At 40.2% G+C, this 25,108-nt stretch overlaps 1 protein-coding gene across 2 annotated transcripts in view; it reads left to right on the top strand.

Annotated features, from left to right (window-relative positions):
• The window catches only part of FHOD3 (formin homology 2 domain containing 3), a 614,532-nt gene that overhangs the window by 434,998 nt on the left and 154,426 nt on the right, over positions 1-25,108 (top strand). For both annotated transcript variants that reach the window (XM_077810937.1, XM_077810936.1), the window contains exons 7-10: positions 662-773; positions 10,772-10,866; positions 14,410-14,553; positions 17,726-17,964. In XM_077810937.1, coding sequence (XP_077667063.1) covers positions 662-773; positions 10,772-10,866; positions 14,410-14,553; positions 17,726-17,964 — 590 coding nt within the window. The remainder of the gene's footprint in view (positions 1-661; positions 774-10,771; positions 10,867-14,409; positions 14,554-17,725; positions 17,965-25,108) is intronic.

The raw sequence follows: 25,108 nt of genomic DNA, 5'->3' as shown, positions 1-25,108 counted from the left end.
AGAATACATGATGGGAGGCCCCACTCATTGATGGAGTTTTTCTTTTCTTGTTAGCAGGTTGCAAACTCAATGCTCCCCTCCGCTGGAGTACAAAAAGGCCATTTTATGTTAGTGTTTTCTGGGACAGCTAAGTATAAAGACACTTCTCCCAGTTCCCATGCTTAATGAATTGCAATCTGTTTAAATAGAAATATTATAAGAAATGAAAAAGAAAGCGGGGAAAATCATATCCGATTGCGTGAGAGGGAGGAAGAGCTTGAAATCTGACCATGTTAAACACTCACAAGTAATGAACAATAAATACTGTGTTAGGAGATGAGGTTCTCAGATCAGTAGATTCAGTGTCTACCATGCTTTGACCAGGGACTGACTAGGGATCTGAGGAATGTATTGTCATGTTTGTTATGCGCTTTGGAGCCTTAGTTTTGGAGTTCAGACTGAGCTGCAGTTAATGGGGAGAGTGCTGTCCTATCAGTGAACTGCGAGGCCAACTTGCTGTGCAGAACTTTTATGTATGTGGCTCAAGTAGCTTCATTCTCTCATATTGTTGCCATTGCTGCCTCAAGCCAAAATGCAATGCTTACATCTGGTACAGTGGCATGCAGCACATCTGGAAATACTGTCAGCTGCTGAATGACCAAGTTACTTTCTTTTCTTTCAGTTCCGTCTGGTGGTAAAAACAGCACTGAAACTGCAGCTGGTGTTTGTGGAGTATACGGAATCTAATGCACCACTTTTAATCCAGGCAGTATCCACAGTAGATGAGAAGAGAGGTGAGTAGCTAATATAGGGTGAAATCTAGGCTTTACTGAGAGTTTTGCCATTGATCTCAGTGAGGCCAAGATTTCAGCTGTGGTGTGTGTTTGTCTGTTCATCCCAGAGGAATCTGCCTCAGTGATTATTTGTCCCACAGTCATTTTACAGAACTGCTGCTTGATTTTTTTTAAAAACATGTTTAAAGTATTAATACAACACGGAGTCACTGTGAGAAGTACCCTTCTTCTCTAAATAATTCCATGGGTCTCATTAGGGCTGCTGGTGGGGTAAGATACCATTTCACAGGAATAAGTATATCAGAATCCGTCACATAGTGAAAATGTACATTAAAGACATTGATGAAACCAGTCTTCAGTGTTACCAGCCAGTAGAAGTTACTTTGTTTTCCTACTAAGACTCTAAGACTATATGGAACTTCTCCATAATTAGTCTATCTAAGGTCCCGTATCTATCTCTATGGCCCTCATTACTGGGATATCTAGGGGCCTCACAATTTGCTAGTGTAATAATTTTCACAACATCTCTGTGAGTTAGGGAAAAGCTGTCATCCCCATTTTACAGATGAGAGACTGAGTGACTTACCTCTGTCATACAAGAAGTCTGTGGCAAAGCAAGGAATTGAACTCTGGTCTCCCAAGTTGTAAGTGAGTGCCCTAACCTCAGGATCATGCTTTCTCTTCTTGCTTAAAAGCAGCCATCTAACATGGAGAAAAAACATGTCATCAGTGTTGTCCTTTTGTCATCCAAAAACCTAAACAAACATAGCACCAGTATGAACTGTACATAGAAAATGGTCTGTTTGTTGCATTGCAATAAAATCCTCCAGCAGATACTATGCTGAGACCTGTCATCCTTTACATCCAGGAAAAAAGACTTGTATTAAAAAATGTGCACACAATTAAGAAAAGAACAAAAATGTTGTGGTGGGGTTTTTTGGGTGGTTCTTCCCACAAAAGTATTGCAGAACTCCAAGGACATGCTCTTTTGGTTTGAACTCTTCCTTTGACTCCAGAAAGGTTTGTGAGGCTGCAGACCCATTGTTGTGGTCTCACACACATGGAGATTAAAACAAAGTTCCCATCCTTGGAATGGTTGCCTTGCTGCTGAACTTCTTCAAAAGACTCGTTATGGTTAAAGTAAAACAAATGATTGGTGGGAACAGAAGCAGGGTGCGGGATGTTAGGGAGAGAAGAGAAAGTTACCAGTTTTCACTTTTAACTATCAGAATTGGTGTGTTGAAAAGATTAAAAAAGAGCCATAAATCCTCTGTGGCCGGGTGGAAGGCAAGGGGATACTTTAAAAATGTGGACTGTTCAGGTTGGTTTTCTGTTTTGAATTAAAACCCATAAACCTTAGAATGCTATACACCAGAAATGTACTTATAGTGCTCATGTAATAGTGAGTTCTATGATTTATTTTTACAGCCAATTGTAGTATTTCCTCAGCCCTCTGAACTCACTTATATTCTCAATATGTTCAAATCACCAGCTGTTCCCGTGCTAGCAAACACCATTAAACAATGGCGGGGGGAGGGAGAAGGGGAAAAAACATGCTACCATGTGCCATCCCCTTTTATATCTGGTAGGATGGCCTTGGGCCTACATTTCACTCCCCCAAAAAAGTAATAAAAGAATTTGAAAATCAACATAAAATTTTGAAAAAGTATACTTATGGTTAGATGATTGTTAAAAGCAAAGTGGGAGATTATTGGAATTCTCATACCAGCTGGGAGGCATATATTGCATCATGGTTGAGCTGTAGCTCACGAAAGCTTATGCTCAAATAAATTTGTTAGTCTCTAAGGTGTCACAAGTCCTCCTTTTCTTTTTACAAATAACTTGTTATCCTTACATATCCACTATACTTAAAAAAAAAGTCCCTTTCAATTATATTAGAAATTCCTCAAGAGTAAAACAAGAAACTACAAGAGGAGGTGTGTGTTATTGTCCTGTCTGATTAGGGTTTGGGTTTTTTTTAAGGTAATCAGAGGAACAGCATTTCTTTTTTAGTTGTGGTGATGCTGCCTTTTTAATTACAGTTGGTAATTGCTGCCTTGTAACGGTGGCAGACCTGCGTTAAAAGATTTGTTTATTAGATGGAAGAAAAGAGGAAGAATATGTTGTTTTGGAAATTTTATTATAAGTCTTAGAGCTAACTAATTAAGTTCAATGCTGCTTTGAAAAAAGCCCTGTTTTTCATTCACATGCAAGGCGATGAGATATGACATAATTCTTTAACATGTGTACCACACATGATTAACCCCCCCAAAAAAATCCCCAACTTTAATAATTCAACCCTGTTTCCAAGTGATCCCATCTGTGATTTCTCTGCTAGAGTACATCCATATGCAAACTGAAATACAAAGCTCTATAGAAGCTGCCGGCTTAATAATGGATAAAAGCAGATCATAGGTGAGCAACTGTACAGTCCCTAGAACATATGGAGCACCCTCTCGCTCACCCTCCCTTATTTAATTTTTGTCTGCTGTCTGTTCTTAGCTCCAAGGGAACTCTCTCCTTTCAATTGAAGGGTTGTGTCCTGGGAGGGGGGGGGGGAGGCTGGAAAGTGCTGTAGGAATTCTACAGTGCTTCCAGCTGCTACTTTATCACAAGCATCTTTTTTTAATTCAGAGATGAAAGCGCCGTGTCTAAACTGAGCCCGATAACATCCTGTTTGTGCGTATTGTTTCTGCAACTTTGGCTGCTGTTATATGGCTTGTAAGCAGCCTGTAATATCAGAATAGTTCATGTTTTCCTCCCTTATCAAAACAGAGTTAGATATTCAGGAGCTTAATACTGATATTCCTAAAATCAGATGAAAGAATGTACATGCACATTATACACTTAAAAAACAAGCGTAAATGTAAAGGTTGTCACCTGTTAGTGCTTATGACTACTAGAGATATACAGATAAATTTCTCTCAGTGGATGAATTCTCACACAGCAGTACCAATTGCACTTTACTCCTCACCTATGGTATTCGTCTTCTCCTGGGCTTTTCATGAACAGAAAACTATTTGTGTTTACTTGCATGTCTGCCCTGTGATGTGGAGACTGTATATTAGGACTTGGCTGACCCCACCAAACTCAGCTTCCTTTTTTTATTAGATTTGAACAAAATTCATATGCACACAGTTTTAAGGAGAGGCCAAAAAATAGTCAGAGACTCAGGAAGTAACTAGATATACTATTTGGATATACTGTATTTAAAGTGTTCTGGATCATCTAGGACGTAATGGTTGTCACTGTGCTTTACACCATCCATGGCCCCTCTGGACTTAGTGGCAGCAATGTGAAGGAAGCTCAAATGATCCTTCCCCAAAAACACCACGCTTCAGCTAAAGGAGAATCTCCAGTAGCTGTCAGCAATAGGAAGCCTCTGACATACAGGAGAGCGGTTCTGGTTCCATTCAGTAGGAAGGCACTGGTACACATACAGAGAAAGAAAATTCTTCCAGTTCACTTCAGGAAGCCTGATTTTTCTCTCTCATCAGTTTTACTACTGGTATTGCATGGAAGTCATAAGCTTGTGCTTTTAATGGTGCCTACCTCTTGAATAACTCTCTTCATCAGCAGATCTCAAAGCACTTTTCAGAGTCAGTTTCATCATCTCCTTTTTACAGATGGAGAATTTGGGGCACAGAGAGGTGAAGTGATGTGCCCCAGGTCACCCTGTAGATCAGTGGCAGGACTAGGAATAGAACCAGGTCAGATGAGTCCCAGCCCAGTGTTCTGTCCAGTAGGCCACACTGCGTCCCCTTATGTCACAGTCTGCTGTCAGAAAAAATGTTGCCACAAATTCAGCATTTTACCTTTGTTTCATGATTGTGCAGGAGGAGGAGCCAAGTTGTATGGAGACTACATTTGTTTACCACATAGCATTGGGAATTAACAAATGTAGGTAGATAACAGTATAAAAAGAAAAAAAAAACCAAACAGCTGAACATTAAATGGATTTAGTTTTTCAGTAAAGATAGGCCTGACCTGAAAAGTTTAGCTCTCACTCAAAATTTGAACGTCTTCAAAGTTTGAAGAGGTCTGACCATTACAGTTGGTGGCAAGCCAGGGCTTTTGGATCTAGATACAAATTTCCCTCACATTTGGGAGTGTTCAGATCTGTGGTTTTGGTTTGAACTCATGTGTAGTCTGAGATGTTTGAAAGCTTTCCACAATATGAATATTCCTCTTCAAGGGAAGGTAGGAAGAATAAAGGAAAATGAAGAAGCAAGCATATAGCTTCATGTTTTTCAAGGCTCCTAGATAAATGTCATTGTCTTGCTGCAGCCTCTTGCGAATTTAGAGGACATATACACACTTCAGTAACAAGATGAGAGAATTCAGAGGGGTAGCCGTGTTAGTCTATATCCATAAAAACAATGAGGAGTCATTGTGGCACCTTAGAGACTAACAAATTTATTTGGGCATAAGCTTTCGTGGTTATATCCCAGAAGCTTGTGCCCAAATAAATTTGTTAGTCTCTAAGATGAGAGAAGATAGCCTCACAGGTAACCTCATGCTTTCTCTTTGATTGTGCACCTCAAGATCACAATGAGAAAATGTATCAGAAGGGTAGCCATGTTAGTCTGGATCTGTAAAAGCGGCAAAGAGTCCTGTGGCACCTTATAGACTAACAGATGTACTGGAGCATAAGCCTTCGTGGGTGAATACCCACTTCGTCAGATGCATGTAGTGGAAATTTCCAGAGGCAGGTATAAATATGCAAGCAAGAATCAGGCTAGAGATAATGAGGTTAGTTCAGGCAGGAAGATGAGGCCCTCTTCTAGCAGTTGAGGTGTGAACACAAAGGGAGGAGAAACCGCTTTTGTAGTTGGCTAGCCATTCACAGTCTTTGTTTAATCCTGAGCTGATGGTGTCAAATTTACAAATGAATGAAGGTCAGCACTTTCTCTTTGAAGTCTGGTCCTGAAGTTTTTTGCTGCAGGATGGCTACCTTTAAATCTGCTGTTGTGTGTCCAGGGAGATTGAAGTGTTCTCCTACAGGTTTTTGTATATTGCCATTCCTAATCTCTGATTTGTGTCCTTTTATCCTTTTACATAGAGACTGTCCAGTTTGGCCGATGTACATAGCAGAGGGGCACCTCTGGCACATGATGGCGTAGATTATATTGGTAGACGTGCAGGTGAATGAACCGGTGATGGTGTGGCTGATCTGGTTAGGTCCTGTGATGGTGTCGCTGGTGTAGATATGTGGGCAGAGTTGGCATCGAGGTTTGTTGCATGGATTGGTTCCTGAATTAGAGTTATTATGGTGCAGTGTGTCGTTGCTGGTGAGAATATGCTTCAGGTTAGTGGGTTGTCTGTGTGCGGGGACTGGCCTGCCTCCCAAGGCCTCTGAAAGTGAGGAATCTTTGTCCAGGATGGGTTGTAGATCACTGATGATGTGTTGGAGAGGTTTTAGCTGAGGACTGTATGTGATGGCCAGTGGAGTTCTGTTGGTTTCTTTCTTGGGCTTGTCTCACAGCAGGAGGCTTCTGGGTAGACGTCTGGCTCTGCTGATCTGTTTCCTTATTTCCTTGTGTGGGTATCGTAGTTTTGAGAATGCTTGGTGAAGATCTTGTAAGTGTTGGTCTCTGTCTGAGGGGTTGGAGCAAATGCGGTTGTACGTCAGTGCTTGGCTGCAGACAATGGATCGTGTGGTGTGTCTGGGATGGAAGCTGGAGGCATGAAGGTAGGCGTAGCGGTCGTTGGGTTTTCGGTATAGGGTGGTGTTAACGTGACTGTCGCTTATTTGCACCGTGGTGTCTAGGAAGTGGACCTCCCGTGTAGATTGGTCCAAGCTGAGGTTGATGGTGGGGTGGAAGCTGTTGAAATCGTGGTGGAATTCTTCCAGGGTTTCCTTTCCGTGGGTCTAGATAATAAAGATGTCATCAATGCAGCGTAGGTAGAGAAGGGGCGTGAGTGGCGAGAGCTGAGGAAGCATTGTTCCAGGTCAGCCATAAAAATGTTGGCATATTGTGGGGCCTTGCGGGTGCCCATAGCAGTGCCACTGGTCTGGAGGTATATATTGTCACCAAATTTAAAATAATTGTGCATGAGAATAAAGTCACAGAGCTCAGCAACCAGTTGTGCTGTGGCATCATCAGGGATACTCAGAAAGAAAAGGAGTACTAGTGGCACCTTAGAGACTAACCAATTTATTTGAGCATAAGCTTTCGTGAGCTACAGCTCACTTCATCGGAAGAATAGAGACTGTCCAGTATGCATCGAATGAAGTGAGCTGTAGCTCATGAAAGCTTATGCTCAAATAAATTGGTTAGTCTCTAAGGTGCCACTAGTACTCCTTTTCTTTTTGCGAATACAGACTAACACGGCTGCTACTCTGAAACCTGTCAGGGATACTGTTCCTGACAGCTTGTATTCCATCTGTGTGTGGGATGTTTGTGTAGAGAGCCTCTACGTACATGGTGGCTAGGATGGTGTTTTCTGAAAGATCACCAATGCATTGTAGTTTTCTCAGGAAATCAGTGGTGTCACAGAGCTACCTGGGAGTACTGGTGGAGTAGGGTCTGAGTACAGCGTCCACATATCCGGACAGTCCTTCAGTCAGAGTGCCAATGCCCGAGATGGTGGGGCGTCCAGGATTTCCGGGTTTATGGATCTTGGGTAGTAGATAGAATAGCCTCGGTCGGGGCTCTAAGGGTATGCTGATTTGTTCCGTGTTAGTGTAGAGAGTGTCCTGAGTAGACGGTGCAGTTTCTTAGTGTATTCCTCAGTGGGATCTGAGGAAAGTGGCCTGTAGAATTTGGTATTGGAGAGTTGTCTGGCAGCCTCCTTTTGGTAGTCAGACCTGTTCATGATGACAACAGCACCTCCTTTATCAGCCTCTTTGATTATAAAGTCAGGGTTGTTTCTGAGACTCTGGATGGCATTGCATTCTGCACGACTTAGGTTATGAGGCAAGCGATGTTGTTTTTCCACAATTTCTGCCCGTGCAGATCGGCGGAAGCACTCTATGTATAGGTCCAGACTGTCTTTTCGACCCTCAGGAGAAGTCCATGTGTAGTTCTTCTTCTTGTGCTGTTGGTGGGAGGATATCTGTGTATCAGTGCGCTGTTCAGTGTTATCTTGAAAGTATTCTTTGAGTCTGAGACGGCAAAAGTAGGCTTCCAGATCACCGCAAAACTGTATCATGTTTGTGGGGGCGGTGGGACAAAAATAGAGTCCCCGAGATAGGACAGACTCTTCTGCCGGGCTGAGTGTGTAGCTGGATAGATTGATGATATTGCTGGGTGACTTAGGGGTACCATTGTTGTGGCCCCATGTGGCAGGTAGGATTTTAGATAGCTTACAGTCCTTTTTCCTTTGTAGAGAGGTGAAGTGTGTAATGTAGATCTCCTGTCTTATTTTAGGTTTCAGAGTAGCAGCTGTGTTAGTCTGTATCCACAAAAAGAAAAGGAGGACTTGAGGCACCTTAGAGACTAACAGATTTATTAGAGCATAAGCTTTCATCGATGAAGTGAGCTGTAGCTCACGAAAGCTTATGCTCTAATAAATTTGTTAGTCTCTAAGGTGCCACGAGTCCTCCTGTTCTTTTTGTCTTATTTTAGTAAAGTCTGTTTGTATGGAAGGTTGGTTATTTATGAGAGTCTCCAGGTTGGAGAATGAGAAAATGGGCAGCCTAGATGCAAATGTCACATCCTCATCTAGCGTAAATTGGAGTAGCTCCATTGAAGTCACTAGAGCTACATTGATTTACGCTAGCTGAGCATCTGATCCAGAATTTCCATGGTATGTGTCAGGAAATGGCCTTTTGTAAACAACAACAGCCGATTACCTTCTGAAAAGCAAGTACTGCTGAAGTGGCTTGCTGATAACAGTGTCTGACTGACAGATTAAAATTATACACCCGGAAAGCAGCGAAGCAATGGGTGTAGGCTAGCTAAGTTTGTGCTTTCATGGGTACCTGTGGATGTCATCTTTACATGGAAACAGGCAGGAGAATGTGGAATGGTAGAATACCAAGATATTGCATTTAAAAAACAAAATGGAATTGTTCTAATCAAAATAAGGACTGTCTAGCTACAGAATAAAAGGCACTCTCCCCCCCCGAGAAGATCTTTCACTGAATCATAAATCAAGGATTAAGTAATTAATTTGTCATGTTATTGACAATTCACTTCCTTACAAATAGCACTGTTGTCGGTCAGAATAGTATAATTTCCCCTTTTTGTTTCTCTCTCTCTCTTTCTTGTTTTCTTACTTTTTTCTTTTTTCATTAGAAACCACAGGAAGACATTTTTGTAGTGAGGATATCATTCCTCCCAATCATATATCTTATTTGAGCAGAGTGAATTTGTTCCACATGTCTTTTGAACGTGTGTTCCTTGCACAAAAATGTCTGTTTATGTAAAGAGGCAAATGAAGAGAAGGCAAGTGGAACTGGAAAAGCTCATAACAGAATAGTGTTTTAATTAATGCATTAGAAAAAATACTGAGCAGTAGGGATAGCTCAGTGGTTTGAGCATTGGCCTGCTAAACCCAGGGTTGTGAGTTTAATCCTTCAGGGGGCCATTTAGGGATCTTGGGCAAAAACTGGGGATTGGTCCTGCTTTGAGCAGGAGGCTGGACTAGATGACCTCCTAAGGTCCCTTCCAACCCTGATATTCTATGAATGTATCTCCAGCCCTTTTGTACCTTTGCCTTTGATATGGAAGCTGCCAAAAGCTTTCTGTTTTGTTTTGTTTGCAGTGAGGATTGGAGAATATTGGTATCAATAAAAGTAAAGGAACTGAAAATGGGAACATTCCACTGTCTGAATGTTCATGTGTAAGGAACTTTGCACACTATAAACTGCCATCGCTTTGTGAATGGCGTTCTCAATTAAGTCAATGGGAGATTTGCATGTGTGTGGCAGGATATAAATTTGAAAGCAGTGTGAATGAGAGATTGCTTGCAGAGTTATGATGATAACTCATGTGGTGTATATGACAACCACAAAAGGATTATTTGTTAGGCTACAGCATCCTATCTTTGGGGTCACTGATCACCTAATGACAGGTTCTGATGAAGAATCTCTCGAGTTTCATTATATGAGTGTATTGTCACTCCATATCCTGCGGGTAGAGTTATGGAGGTGGATTTCTGTGAAGATTGGTCTGAATCATTTCTCTGCATTTCAGAGAATGCCTTCCAGCTCTGCTGATCATGTAGTTGAATTAGTTTCTCCAGGTAAATAGTTGATAGCTTTCTGATTTCCTTCCTGATCCTCACATTTACTTCAAACACTACTGTCTGAACTTGGATCCTTCATTATCCGGTTCAGTTTCCTTGATAGATCAGTTTTGGCTCTTTCTTGAGTACATATATCCACCTCAGCCAAATAAATGTGATGGTTTTGCAGAGCATCTCAGACATAAGACTTTAGCTTGAGTCTACCAGCCATTTTCCTAAAGACCTATAGAATTACTTTATTTGGAGCAATAGGCTATTAAGTCACCTTGCTTTTCACAGATTTTGTAAGTATATGAGCCAAAACAAATATATAGTATTTCCCTTACTGAGTAAAACTGAGAGAATCACCTTTGAAGTGTGTGTGGGGGGGGAGATGTAGGGAGGGGTTATTAAAATAATTCAGGTAAAAATTAGGACAAAAGATATATCACTCTTGCACTGATGCTTTTTATCTGGGAAGCATAAATTGGGATTCAATGCAGTCGTCTTTATTTCAGTCATCAGTACTTGTCGTGATATAGGTACCTGTCCCAATAATACACTATACAACTGTAATATCATAGAATCATAGGACTGGAAGGGACCTTGGGAGGTCATCTAGTCCAGTCCTCTGCACTCATGGCAGGACTAAGCATTATCGTTGGCTATATAGGTGTAAATATTGATGCATCAAAGAACTGTACAAACTAATTGTTTAGCAATTTATCTAACCATTTGCTATTATGAATCTGTGGTACATATTGTCTGAACCTGTTTATTTTTCTAGATTACATGATGAGCTACTGTTTCTGTTTTACTCTTAGGAGCCAAGCCATGGTCCAACATTATGGAGATCCTGGAGGAAAAGGACGGGGTTGACACTGAACTGCTGGTTTATGCAATGACCTTAGTTAACAAGGTTTGTTTTAACACATTAATATCATTAGCAATATTAGTACTCATTTATTTTCAGTTACATAATGCTCAAAGGCATTGTGGGCATTTGACAGATATATAGCAAGACCAATCTTGTCCCAAGAACTTACAGTGCAAGCCACTCAAAGCCAAACTGGATTAACCTTATCTAAAGAACACTATTTGTTGTTTTAGTACTGTGCCTTTGGCCACCACTCTACTCTGTTTTTGTAAATATAACATTAACAACAGCAGATGCCATGATGGGGGGCACTAAATATATCTTTGTATAAGTAAAATAAATATTCAAAGGCTGTTTAATCTCAACATGCAACAGCTGTAAAATTCAGGCCTTCTCTTTCCATCTTCTCTTTTCCATCCCTTAGAATACTACCAGATCTCCAGGTTAGTGAGGAAAATGAGGCTTTATAGTAGCTGAAAGAGAAGTTCTTTTCAAATTAATTGGCTGGTGTGGTAGGAAGTCTAAGCAGTTGGGTAGAGGGAGAGGTATGAGAGCATATTCACTTGAAGTGAATGCTATGGTGCTTTGGGATTGTGTGAGGTTTAGGCAGATAGAAAGAGGGGTTTAGGTGTTTGAGAGTCTGTGGTGGGTGGGGTGGTGGAGGACAGGGATTTTGGGGGGCACAGGAGACAGATAAGGACAGTAGTGTGAGCACTAGATGGGAGTGGCAGATTATGGATCAGTAAACTCCGTGGCAGCTTTCTGAAGGTTAGTTCACATCATTATGCCAGCCTACCAGTATGAATAAAACTGATGGTTACTCTTGTTATTTATCGTTTGTGTAACGGCACCAACCAGGATCAGGACTCCATTTTGCTAGGTGTTGTGCCATCACATAGGGAGACACAGTTCCTGTCTCCAAAGAGCTCAAAATTTAATTAGAAAAAAAGACTCAACAAATGAGTGTAACAAACCATAGGGATGGGGCGGACAAGCATAATGGTAATAAGATCCCATGGTTACAAAGGCTAGCTTTGTGCGCAATTTGATGGTTCCAGAACATTTGATTTTTTTTCTCTATGCATCGAGTGTAATGAATTTAACAGGTCTGAGTGCTAATGAAAGGGTTTCTGTTTGAAAAGGAAAAGGTGCCATGATTTTTTTTTCTTGTTTATCGTTCTCAAAGGTTTTTATTACAAGTAGCTGTTCCATTGTAAAATCAAATGTTATCTAAAATATGCATGTACACACACAAAATAAAACCAAAAGGCCATAAAAATGAGAAGCTAGTTAGAAAAAAGTTCTTAACCGCTAAAGTAATCCTCAAATGAGTCAGATTTTTAAAACTGACCTTTTAAAGAAGACAGAAAGCCAGAATGTATTTAGGAACCAAAATATCATTGTGCTTTATGGTTTTGTTTAACAGGTCAGAGTGTTACTAACATTATGACCTGTTAAATTCATTATATTCGTTCAAGTACCTTCAGTTTGTCAATTCTGGTCATAAATCACAATATGAATTTATTCCTACTGCATAGTACTTTCTCAAGCTCTTGTTCATAACTACAGTAAATGCTTTTTGGTAAAGTAGCTTCTCTTTTAATGCTTGGAATTGCCCTTGGAAACAGCCTGGTAGCGCCAGATCCCCCAGTAACATCACTGTTGTCATGATGTTTCATTTAAAACCAACTCGTGGTCCTGTTGAAATCAGTGGCAAAACTCCCATGACTTCATTAGGATAAGAGACCTTCTGAAAGGCATTTCTCGATTCACATATGTATGTAACTCCCACTAAAGCAGGAAAACATGTCCCCAGGAGTCTTTTTCCATGCCCATTTCATGCAATGTTGTATTTCATACTGGGTTCCCTCTTTCTGGGGGTTATACCTCTTAATCTTGTCTGGGAATTGTCAGCCACTAGCATTTGTTTTATTACTTCATCCCGTATTGACTTATTTTCATCCCACAGTGGATTTCTTTAGGTCTGAGCCCATCATTCCTCCTTGTAACTTTTTTTTAGGAGGGTCGTGTAGACCTAGCCTAAGAGACCAATTCTGCCACACTTATGCACACTGGGTAACACCATGCTCTAAACTGGCTTGCATACTACTTTTAATAAGGTGCTACTCAACATGAGTGGCAGAATTAGGCTCTTCAGCTTATTTGGGCCTGATTCTCACTTGCCCTGCACCTTGTATAGTCATTAACAACAACATAAACTGAGTGTAAAATGCTACCAAATCAAAATAGCAGTACATTACACCCACTTTGCAATGATGTAAATGACTGCCAGAAGTCAAAAGAGCAACAGAGAATCAGGCCCATTTCTGTTTAAACAAATCTCTCTCCAATAAGAAAAGGAGTACTTGTGGCACCTTAGAGACTAACCAATTTATTTGAGAATCAGCTTTCGTGAGCTACAGCTCACTTCATTGGATGCATAAAGTGGAAAGACTGAATGAAGTGAGCTGTAGCTCACGAAAGCTGATGCTCAAATAAATTGGTTAGTCTCTAAGGTGCCACAAGTCCTCCTTTTCTTTTTGCGAATACAGACTAACACGGCTGCTACTCTGAAACTCTCTCCAATAGTTCATCTTCTCCCCGACTTCATTCTGCTGTTGAGCCATAATAATGGATTCATCACATGGCAGTCATTTTCAATACTAGGCTGGGAGGGCATATTGCAGTACAAACTGTACTATGACTTCACTGCACAGTAGCAGTGTGTGACTAATGGTAATATTGTGAATTCACCCACCAAAAAAAGTCTAGACTGTGATAAGAAAAGCTCTGTATTAAACCCAGAAACAAATAGAAATGGGAGTTCAAAAAGTTATTGTGGAGTAAATTATTTTTATATAAATATTCTTTATTTTCAAGTCTGTGAAAGTGTCTCTCTACTTTTAATGGTAAATGTTTGTCACAATTAGAAATGCTTTATATATGCTGAAACTCTTAATAAGACCCTTTGGACAAGGTAGCAAGTATCCCTTCAGTAAGATTTTAAAGAATGAAAAGGAAGGAACGAACTGATATTTCTGCTGTCTAGATCAACTTGTACATTAAGAATACTGCTATTACCTAAGGACTTGAAGACAGTAGGCACATGGCTTGGGATGATTGTTGCTGGCTGAGCATCAATCAGCTGTGTGGCTCACCCTTCTCCTTAAGGCTGAAGAGACAGGAATCAATAGGAAACCAGCTTGCCTTGCTCAGATAAACCTTTTTTAATTTTTTTTCTCTCTCTCTCTGCTTTTGTTCCTGTGCTTAATACCTTAATATTTGCTGCTTTTTAGTTCTGCAGTTAAGTAGAACCAGGGAAGGATCCAAATATATATTGTTATATATATTTAAATATATATATATTGTTTTGTTTGTTATCTTTTTTTTTACATATTTTCCTGGAGTTTTTGGTTAGACTCTGCTCCACTTGATGTTTTGTTTTTTCTAGCTGTGTCTCACTAACCCCACTCTTTGTTTCTTGTTTAACCACACTCACGTACACTGCCACTTACAAATTCTTGTAAAACTTTTTTAATTCTCTTCAAAACAAATCAATGTCAATGTTGTCCCTTTGATTCTCAGACGCTGTCGGGGTTGCCAGATCAGGACTCTTTCTATGACGTGGTGGACTGTCTGGAAGAGCTAGGCATCGAAACTATTTCACAGAGACACTTGAACAAGAAAGGAACAGACTTGGACTTAGTTGAGCAATTTAACATTTATGAGGTAACATAACATTCCCTTTTTTATGCATCCTACAGCTTGTGCAAACTTCAAAGCTGGGTATGGGGGATATGTAACGTAGGTGAAACTTGGTTATCTATTTTCTTTTAAAAGAAAAACATCTGGTTCCTGGAAGTGTTACACACATTCGTATATGTGACCTACTCCGGTACATGACTACATGCAGTACAAATGCATTTCATATTAGAGATAGGTTATACGTCAAGGTGAAACAGCACATTTACTAGCCTCTTTAGAGGCAGTTCTGTCTGCAATTAAAACTCTTTCTCAAACTGCTAGTTACATATCAGACTCCCTACGTCAGTAAAAGTTCTTTCCATATGCAAAAGCATTCAGTGCACAAAAAAATGTCCAGCCTACATCAACTTCACATACACGGCTCTCTCCACAATTGATTGCCCAGTGAGTCCTTGTTTATGAGTTTATACTAGATTAATTCCTACCCGACTTGCAGTGATTGGGTAATGACTGACTCCACATTCACCACCTGTGAAATATTTATGTGCAAAGATAGGATATTTGGTTTCATAACGATTAGACACTTTTCAGACTTTGCTTTTTTTAGGCCGAAAGTAATATAAAGTGCATGTGAATTTATGTCATGGTGCGGTGAAATGAAATTACTGCCTCTAGTACTAAGTCCAGCTGCAGAGACATTGGGCCTGCTTCTCTTCTTTCTTATGCCAGGTTTACCCTGTGGTAACTCCATTGATTGTAATGGAATTACTCCTCATTTATACCGGTGTTAGATGAGTCAGGCAAAACGTAGGAACAGAGGCCCTAATGCTCAACTGAATGTAGTCACACCAACTGAAAACTTATGTGGCTCATTGGAGAATAAGGTCCAGAAACGTCCTCTCTGGTTTTTGAAATCCATCATGATACAAGTTGACAAGAGCAGGTTTTCTCAATTTTACTGAGAGAGTGGTAAAAACAGATAAAGATATTAAGCTGGCATGAAAGTGTGTTAATTTCTTCCTTGGTTGAGAAGAAATCTGTAGGCCAGTGGGCTAGCTTGCCTTTATTGTATGTACTGCTTTGCATTATATTCTGCTTTGCATTATATTCAGCGGTAATGCAAGAAATCTACAGGCCTGTATCCTGTAGGACATTATCTTCAGCAAGTTAGGATAAGGCTTGAGGCCTGTGAACTTTGAACAGATAAACTTTGCACAGATAAATGGCCCAATTGAAAACACCAAGTATTTGGGGAGCTGAAAATAGAGTTTATGGGGAAGTTCTGATCACAGGTACAGAATTCAACAGAAGTGTCCAGGCAATAAACTGATGTCTCTAACAGGTACATGAGATACATCTAAGGCTACTTCATCGGATGAAGTGAGCTGTAGCTCATGAAAGCTTATGCTCAAATAAATTGGTTAGTCTCTAAGGTGCCACAAGTACTCCTTTTCTTTTTGCGAATACAGACTAACACGGCTGTTACTCTGAAACCTGCCATCTAAGGCTAGCCTGCTTGCTTGCCTATATATCTTTTCTTATAAGTTTCTTATTTTTGTATGAGTTTGATTCTTTGTTTTATCATAATAAGTTTACAGGTTTATATTAGAGTATATTTTGGCTATAACACAAGGGACCTGCAGGTCACATCCTGTATGTTGAGCTAAGGCAGTTTGCATACATATGTTTGGGACCTTTCACTGAGATATGAGCTAAAGCATAAGGTCCATATATGGCTGCGACCTTTAACATGGAGGATATGTTAAAGCAGGTTGGCACAGGGGCTTTCCTAAGTTCATACCCTTTTAAACTTAACAGGTATACCACACCTTGGAACTTGGAAAGAACCGAAATAACCAGTTAGGACAGAAATAAAAATGTGATACCTAACCACAAAAGGGCCATGGTAACAAATGGACTTATATGATAATGAGTGGAGATCTTTGATATACTAATCTATAGGGAAAAGGTTAGTAAGGTGAGGAAATACAAATAAGGAAAAGGGGGAAAATCACCTACTGAATATGCATCAAACATAGCAGTGTCAGCGTAACATGTTATAAAAGTGGCATCCCAGCCTAGGGGCAGCAGGAGGACGAGGAGATGTCGTCCTTGGGAGATGCCAGAATGATGGTCACTGGTGATGATGGGGAAGGTGATGAGGGAAGATGATGGCTAGCGTTTCAGGTTGTTCTACAGGAGATGATGTGAGTATATGGATGTGCAGATGTACATTCTGTAGTATCTCTGTCTTACTGAATTGGGGTGTTTGTGACTGTGTTAAATGTATTATTAAACTATATTTGTAAATATAAAAGAGTTGCTATAGGGTGAGTGTTACAACTGCGCACATTGGGGTTCCCAATTACATAATAATTTGAATAATACTGGGCCTGATCTTGGGGCAAGAACCTGGCAGCCCTCAAAGTGATACTGGGGATTCTTAAGTAATCAGTATAATTTAATACATAATCTAAAGATCAGGCAACAGATTGTAGCAACATTTGTAAAGCTCCAAAGTAGTCCGCTATGTATAATATCTCCATAGCCCTCATGTAACTACTTTCTAGAGAGTAGAAAATCTAATGGCCAGACTGAGTTTCAAGAGATGTGGATTTTGTTTATGGACCTGTCCCAGACTTCCTGTGGGACTTTAGTAAATCACTTAACCTCTCTGTGGCTCAGTTTCCTCATCTATAAAATGAGGATTGTATATCATTACCTCCAGTGGTGGAGTGGGAATTCACAAGACTCAAGGTAAAATCCTGTCCCTTTTGAAGTTGGTAAGAATTTTACCACTGAATTAAATAGGGCCAGATTTTCTCCCAGGGATTTTCAAAGGCGTAAGGGAATGCGGTCCCCAAATCCCACTGTAATATAATGGGAGCTAGACATCTAACTCCCTTAGATTTTGAAAATCCCAGCCTAAATGTTTACAAAGCTCTTGAAGATCTGCAGATGAGGGGGTCTATGCAATCCCAGTGTATGAATAGCAGCAGTAAGATGAGTATGTAGCATTTAACGAGGAGTAGCTGTTGTAATGGTGAGTATAGTAAGAGTCAGTTAAGTTCTGCTGGGAGCAATGACTTCATGGTTGGGGATGATGTGCAGCTACATATTCATTGTTAAAACGTGAGTGAAAACATAGGAAATCTAGAGATAACGTGTGAAAAGTCTCCCCTTTTGTTCCTTTCAGATGACACTGAGACATGAGGATGGAGATGAGACTGCTGATCCCCCGCCCAATGGGCGCAAAGATAGAAGAAGGGCCAGTCTTGGCTCCAGTGAACGAAGGGGGTTAGAGCGCAGGAGAAGCCGGAGACATTCAGCCCAGAGCATCAAAAGCACTTTATCAGCTCCTGCAAGTCCCTGCAGTCAGTCGAGCCCAAGCTTCATGTTAGGCCATGGGCAGCATATTGAAGATCTTAGTGAGAAGTAAGTGCTTGAGACAAGAAACATTCCTTTATTCTCATTGTTGTTCCTTTCTGTTGTATTCATTGCACATCACTGACTCTGATCATGGTAAACTGTTCAGTTATTTCATTTTCTCCTGCCTTTCTTGCTTTATTCAGAATTTCTCTTAATGGACAAAAAGGTAAAACGCTACCAGAGGTTTAAAGGAAGAAAGGTGTGATCACTTGGTTCTTCTATATTCACCTGCCTTTAAGATGCATATGTTCCCTATGAATACCTGCCTGTCAGTACTATATTTCATTAATTTTTAGAAGAAACAAACCTTCAAAGTGATCTGTAAAATAAACAAATAACATTCCTGAGTCTGTATTACCATTTGTCCCACAGGAATGACATGAATGGCATGAGATAGAACATTAATAGGGTGAGATCTTAACAACATTTATTGATAGAATTTTCATCTATTGTAATATATGGACAGAATTTCCATCTGATATATCCATATAGTAGAAGATTCAAATTCTACAGGGAGGCCGTGGTGAAATCATAAACATCAAGATTTATGACACTTGTGCAAAGTTATTGGTTGTGTGGTTGGAATGAATTCATGTGAGACATTTTCTTTTTACAATCGGTGCTCCAAAACGTGTATTTTCTTTCAAGGCTGAGCTGTTGTTTTTAATAGATGTGATGTTATATTTAAGAATTAACAAATGAGATGCAATAATGACCAACTGGGGATGGAATCAGTGGCCCAGGACCAAGGCTAGCCATTCAATCTAGCTGGTTATTACTGCTTGAAAAGTGCTCTGGACTGAGGTATTTATTGGCATTATAAGACAAAAATGAAAACTGACAGATGTTTAAATTTTGTTTATTGCCACTGCCATTCCAGGTCATCTGGACAGGGTTTTGTTAGAGAAAAGTGGGAGTGGTTGATTGTCAGCACCTCTGAAAACCAGGCACAAAGTGTCTTGAGCTGGGAAACCAGAAACTGAAGCACATCAAACAAATGAAGACTTAACATTTGTGAAGTTCTTTGAGCATTTCTGATGGAAGATACTATATACAATCCTGGAGCCTCAAAATTCTGCCAGTCATGTAGGAAACTTCCTACCTTGCAAAGTAAATTTTACTGAATAACAATGGATTCCTCTTAAAAAGACCCTTCCTTCAGAATACGTGAAATTTTAAGGCTCCAGGACTATTAAGTAGTAGTGGTATGTCATATACCGCATAGTGGCTTCTCAGTATATTGAGGGTAAGTCTACACTACCGCAGTACATTGCAGCTACGCCGCTGTGACATATCTGGTGAAGACACACTGTGCTGACAGGAGAGCACTTTCACGTTGGCATAATTATTCCACCTCTGCGAGAGGTGCAAGACATAGCATGGTGTAAACATTGCTGTAAGTCGATGTACGTCGCACAAGGGAGATGTTGTTTTCACACCCCTGAGCGATGTAAGTTCTGTCGACTTAAGCAGTAGTTTAGATCAGCTCTCTATGTCCAATGCATTTGTCATCATTCCATGTTTTCATTTGACATCTCTTTCATGCTTGTTTTTGGCTGGGTCTATAGTGAATTTGAGTCTGAGGGCCTCGTGGTCTTACAGGCTGATGACAAGGATGACCGTGCATTTGAGGCTGAACTTCAAACATCTTCGGTGTGAGTGCTGCTGCAGCTGCTCTGCATGGAACACCTCTTGCATGGTTCTGGGCTTTTTCATTACCTTTTGGTGTCTGGAACACATACAGTGGGTGTGATTGACTCCTTAGGGTGATGCATTTGGGTGGAAGAAATGCATTTTATTTCAATGCTTTGACTTCACAATGATCCTGGATTGATTATTCTGTTGTAATCAAAGACATGCAAGCACACTGAGTTATCCTTCCTGAGGTACACTACAGTTGGTCAGTTTGATGATTTTTTTGTCGTTTGCATTCACCCTATTGTTTTCTTTGTTTCATAGCTGGGAACTGGAGAATGTATAACACCAGATGGAAAAAACAGTCTGTCCCAAATCACACCATCCTAATCCCCAACACACAACCCTCTAATGCCCTCTCTGTTTAAATCTGTGTTCATCTCCTTTTGGACCTGATATTATGCTAGTCACTTTCTTTGTCATCTATATTTTAACCATTTTGGGACAGATCTTGGCCCCAGCTCTGGATGTATTGGCAGTGGGCAGGAGCAAAGTACTACACTTCATTCTCCCACTCAGTTCTTGCCATACCAGAGGTTGGGCCTGTAGTTTCTTCGCTCCTGGAAAATCCCTGAAAGCTGACTCTTTGAAATTCCAGCCATTCAGCCTCTTGAGAGGATATCCTGCTTTGCTGACTAGTCATCTGCATGATTATGTTTCTTTCTGGATATGCAGAAAAGAAGCCTATATAATTGTCATATTTGATAAAGGGGTTTTTAAGAGCTAACTTTGATATAATGTATAAGTCTTAGAATGCCTTGAAGTATTTAGAAGCATAGCTAACCACTCTGATTCATTATTTGCACTGGCTGCATCCTGTTTCCCAAGCTATAAACATTAAAGCATCAAAATAACATCTAGACACCACATATCTGTTAGTCCCAGACTTAATTGTTTTTTTTAACTCGTGAAACCAATATGACAGCATTAGGGCGAGAGTAAAGGCATATGGTTCATCAGTTAGATCAAGGTAGAATATTTGCCTGTTGGGACCAGAAGTTCTTGTATTAATGAAAATGAGTCTGACTCTCAGAACTCTGGACCATGTTTTTGCCACACCTGGCTACTACTTAAGGGTACCATTTTCCCATTCCCTTTCAGGATCGCTATGCAGAGAAGACGTTATGGACTATTGTTTCAAAATAGTCATTTTGTGGGCTAGTCATTGTGCCTGAGAAGTAGGAATATTATTTTCTAAAGGGCACATCCTGGCCTCAAAACTAAACAACACAGATTTATGTTAGGTAATTTGATAGAGATGTCTCTTTTCTTTTTTTTATAGAAATATGGTTCCTATGGAATCTTAGTAAGTTTTTATTCATGTTGTATCTGAGTTTAGTCACAGAGTTGGTGGAAACATGGGCAAAAAACCCCTGCAAAAATGTCTTCAAAATATGTTTGTTGTTTTTCATCAAAATATTACAATTTCAATGCATAGTGTTCCAATTCTGAAAAATTTCAGCAAGCAGCAAACTCCCCATGGAGGCATGTTTGTTGTGGGTCCACAGTCCCACCTCCATTGCCCATAAAAACATGTATCTGGAGCATTGTCTTAACTAAGGGCACGCTACATCTGCAACGGTATATCAAAAGCCAGCTCAGTGCTCTCCTGGTAGTGAAATTGTCAGCGCCGGACTTTTCCAGACGCCACAGCCTGGTGATACCTTTTGTAATTCAGCCTATAGAAATTACAGGAGGAAAAGGCCTAATTGTTCACCTGGGATCAGCTCTAGTGCCCATTGAAGTCAATGGAAAGACTCCCCTTCAGTGGGCATTGGACCCGGCCCGTAGCATATCACCTAGCAAATGCAGGATTGCTATTTACAGTGTATTTTGCAGGGCTCTATCTATTTTAGTTATAAAATATCCCCAGCTATGAGGCTTCAGTCACTATCCTTGGAGACTCTTCCAAATTTGCTTCACCATTAGAAAAATTTTACTGGTATTCAGCCTAATTTTCTTTTCCTTAGATTTACTTCCTTGCTTCTGCTGGTAATTACACGGTACATATGTCACTTGATTCCGATGTTGGCTTTACAGTGGAATAACTTCATTGACTGCAGTGGAGCTACCCCTGATTTACACTCTCGGGAGATCAGAATCAGTCCCACATAGTATATTTTGTTTCTTTTTAGGCTCTTTTCTTCTTGGTATTTATGGACTCCATTCCCCAAATTGCAGCACGCCCCAGGTTCCTCAGAGTACTCCTTTGCAGAGTGTTCCTCTTCCCTTTCTTTCTAACTCATTCAGATGGTTTGGCATTTATTTTGCTTTTGTTTACCACATCAAACAGGTTGTTCAGAGTCATCTGCTTTGTGTCAATAGGTAAGATTTACTGCAATGGCAAGGAAATAAGTCTTCCAAAAAGAGAAATTTATGGTGGCAGTAAAGCAGAAAAGACAATAGTATCCAAATTCTGTTTTCATTTGCAATGCTGTAAATCGAGCGAAGCTGCGTGAAGCCAGTGCAGTTACTCTGATTTACACCAGTGTAATTGAGAGCAGACTTTGCTTGTAAGATGGGAAAAGGTCAGACTATATATCTTTAAGGGCAACCAAGTGGAGAACTTGTAGGTCTTTTTCATCATGTTGGCAACCGTCTTCCAAAGTAAATGTACCACTGTTCAAAACAAATAAGGGACTAGATCTGTTCTGTTAGTGTGTTTTAGCAGAGAGCAAAAGCCATCTTTATATACCCATTACAAATACTTAACTAAAATTATACTAAGTGTGTGTGAGGGGAGGAAGGGACTTTTACAGACAGGCATTTTGCTGCAGGCATATTTCTGTTACCTAGACCCTTGACATTTACTTTAGGCCTTACACTCACAAGTTTGCCTTGCACTAGACCCCTTTGTGTTTCCATTCCGCAGGTGAGCTCACTAAAGTTTGGAAACACTTTAATTCTATTAAAATATGACATTTAGAATGATTCAAGGGTGGCACCTTGTGAACTTTTTCTGTCCTGCTCAGAATTTACTAGTCTAAATCCATGGGCCTAGCATAGCATTTTATTTGTAAAATAATAGACTTCTTACCAAAGCATTTCTATATTTTATGTGTGACTCTAGCTTTTTTTCCAGCCATGCCAATGGCGAGTCAAAGAAGACAATAAACAGTGGCAAGATCTTGCATGATAGTGGAGTTTTCATTTTATAGCCTTAATGAATCTTGTGTGCAGTGGTCACATGAGCATTAATAGACAAGTCAAGTGACTGTGTTTCACTTTCGGTTCTCATACTGACAGAACTGAAGGCATATAGTTTGATGTGCAGCTGCGTGGTAGTGGAATTCCTCGGTATGGTTTTCACGTAATGTGCTCTTCATGGGCCCATCCACGCACAGCAATACACCAGGAACTGCCAGTCCTCACAGTCTTTCAAATGGGCACAATGATGAGCCTATTCCACAAAAACTGATCAGACCAAGTGTTTCCCTTTGATCCTTATTATACAAAGAAAATCTTCTACCCCAGAAATACTTCAACTGAATTCTGTCAACAAGACTTAGTGAGCTTTCTCTGGGAAGTTGAAAGTAGATTTACACTAGTGGATCTTATCAGCATTTGAGCAAAGAATCTATCTATGTTTTTTAGGGAATTTAAATATGAAGTGTTTCCAAATAATCTACTGAGACTTATAACGTTGTGAATAGTTAAGTTTAGGTGATAATGCCATCTTATTAGACTCCCTTTTTATTTTTTAGTTTATAATATGTTTCCTTGGCTGTTGTTTGTTCTGTCATTTCTGCCAAAATAATAACATGAGGATTAGTCACTCTACATGCTCAGCTGGAGCTTGTACTGCATTAGATGTTCTGGTGGTACCACAGGACCCTAGCAAGCAAGCAACAAGTAGTTATACTGGGAGGTCTGTCAGGTCTACATAAGCAGGCTTATATGGTGACTGAAGCTGTTATGACTTTACACTCTACCAGTATTAAACCAGTTCAGGGGTAAGTTTCCCCTAAAACTTCCCAGTCTTATTTTGTGTTTTGAAGAAGCTTTTCTTCCAGGAGGACTCTGTAGAGGAGGAAAGAAGCAGTGGCTAGAGACGAAAGAGGACATGATATACTTGTGATGAGTGTTCAAGTCTGTTGGCACCCCCTGGAGGAGGACCTCACAGTCAAGATGCACGTTGCCCTACTAGTGCCACTGGGGAAAAGCCCTTCTGAGATAGACAATAGTGTAGGAATTTTGAAGTTACATCTGCACCAGGTTTTCAGTGTCCCATCTGGAAGAGCCTCCCTGAGCTGAGAGTAACTTGAGGATATTGTGACATAATCCATTATCAGTGGAATTATGCTGAGCCTTAGAAAGGGGCTGGACTTCCTTCAAGCCTCTTCGAAAAGATGGGTTGTTACTGTTTTGAAACACGACAGGGAGCAGTGCAAACATTAGAACTGTCTGTTTTTATGTGTTTTGATGTTGGAACACCATTCAGCTACATGAAGGGATCATAGCTGAACGCTTTTTGAGATCCTGAAGAGGGTTTTCTCTGCTTAACTTTGGACTCTCTCCAGCTGCACAGCCCATAGCTTTGGCTATAGTGGCCTATAAATTTTTGTGGTGAGACAGTCCTCCAGGGGAAGGTATGCCCAAAGTATATCTAAGACTTTTTACAATTATTGTTATGATTTTCATGGCTTCTGACATTCTGACTATAACCAGTCCTTGATTCCCCTCTCCACCCACAGAATTTACCATGTCAAAATTGTAGCTCTAGTCACAGAATTTTGCGCTTTGTTGACTTTCCATTGCCACAGCTGATATTTCTTGGTGCTATGAAAACATACTGTCGCACAATTGAAAGGCAGATAGGTTTGGTTTTTTTAATTAAATGGTGATGAACGTATGTCAGATCCCTTAGGTTTGGCTGATCCTGCTATTTAAAAAAAAGAGAAAAGGGCAATCAGGGTTGCATATAGCACTTGACTCTGCTGGCCTATCAGGAGCTACTGTAATGAAAGTAATTAATAGCAATAATAACAACAATATATGAGTAGGGAGAGCCAAGATTAAGAATTTAAGGGGGCCTATCTAATGGTAGGACATCATTGTAAAATAGAGGGGGTTGTAAAAAGTAACCTTTATCATTTAATGAAAAGACATTGAGTTGTACTTTCTCTTGCCTGAGATTTGTCCCATTTTTGTATCTGAGACAGTTATCCAAGGCAATAAACATCTTCTGTAGAAGTGATAAACACAGAGACATAGGCTGCAGTATTCATATACTGAAGGACCCATTCATAGACATCCTAGGGTAGGCCACCTAGCATTATGGTTCTTCTTGAAGTAAAATGACGTAAGATTAAATATGGGGGTGGATGGGGATGTTCTTTTAATTTTATTTCATTAGTCACTGGTATGGACAAAAAATGGTGAAGAAATGAAGATGTAAGAATAGTGGTCCTCAGAAAAGAGTGGTGCACGGAATGGCAACTGTTCATAACATCAA

Source organism: Eretmochelys imbricata, chromosome 2, assembly GCF_965152235.1.
Source record: "Eretmochelys imbricata isolate rEreImb1 chromosome 2, rEreImb1.hap1, whole genome shotgun sequence".
In the NCBI taxonomy this organism is placed as follows: Eukaryota; Metazoa; Chordata; order Testudines; family Cheloniidae; genus Eretmochelys; species Eretmochelys imbricata.
The sequence above is the reverse complement of the archived record's forward strand: the minus strand, read 5'-3'. Positions and strand labels throughout refer to the sequence as shown.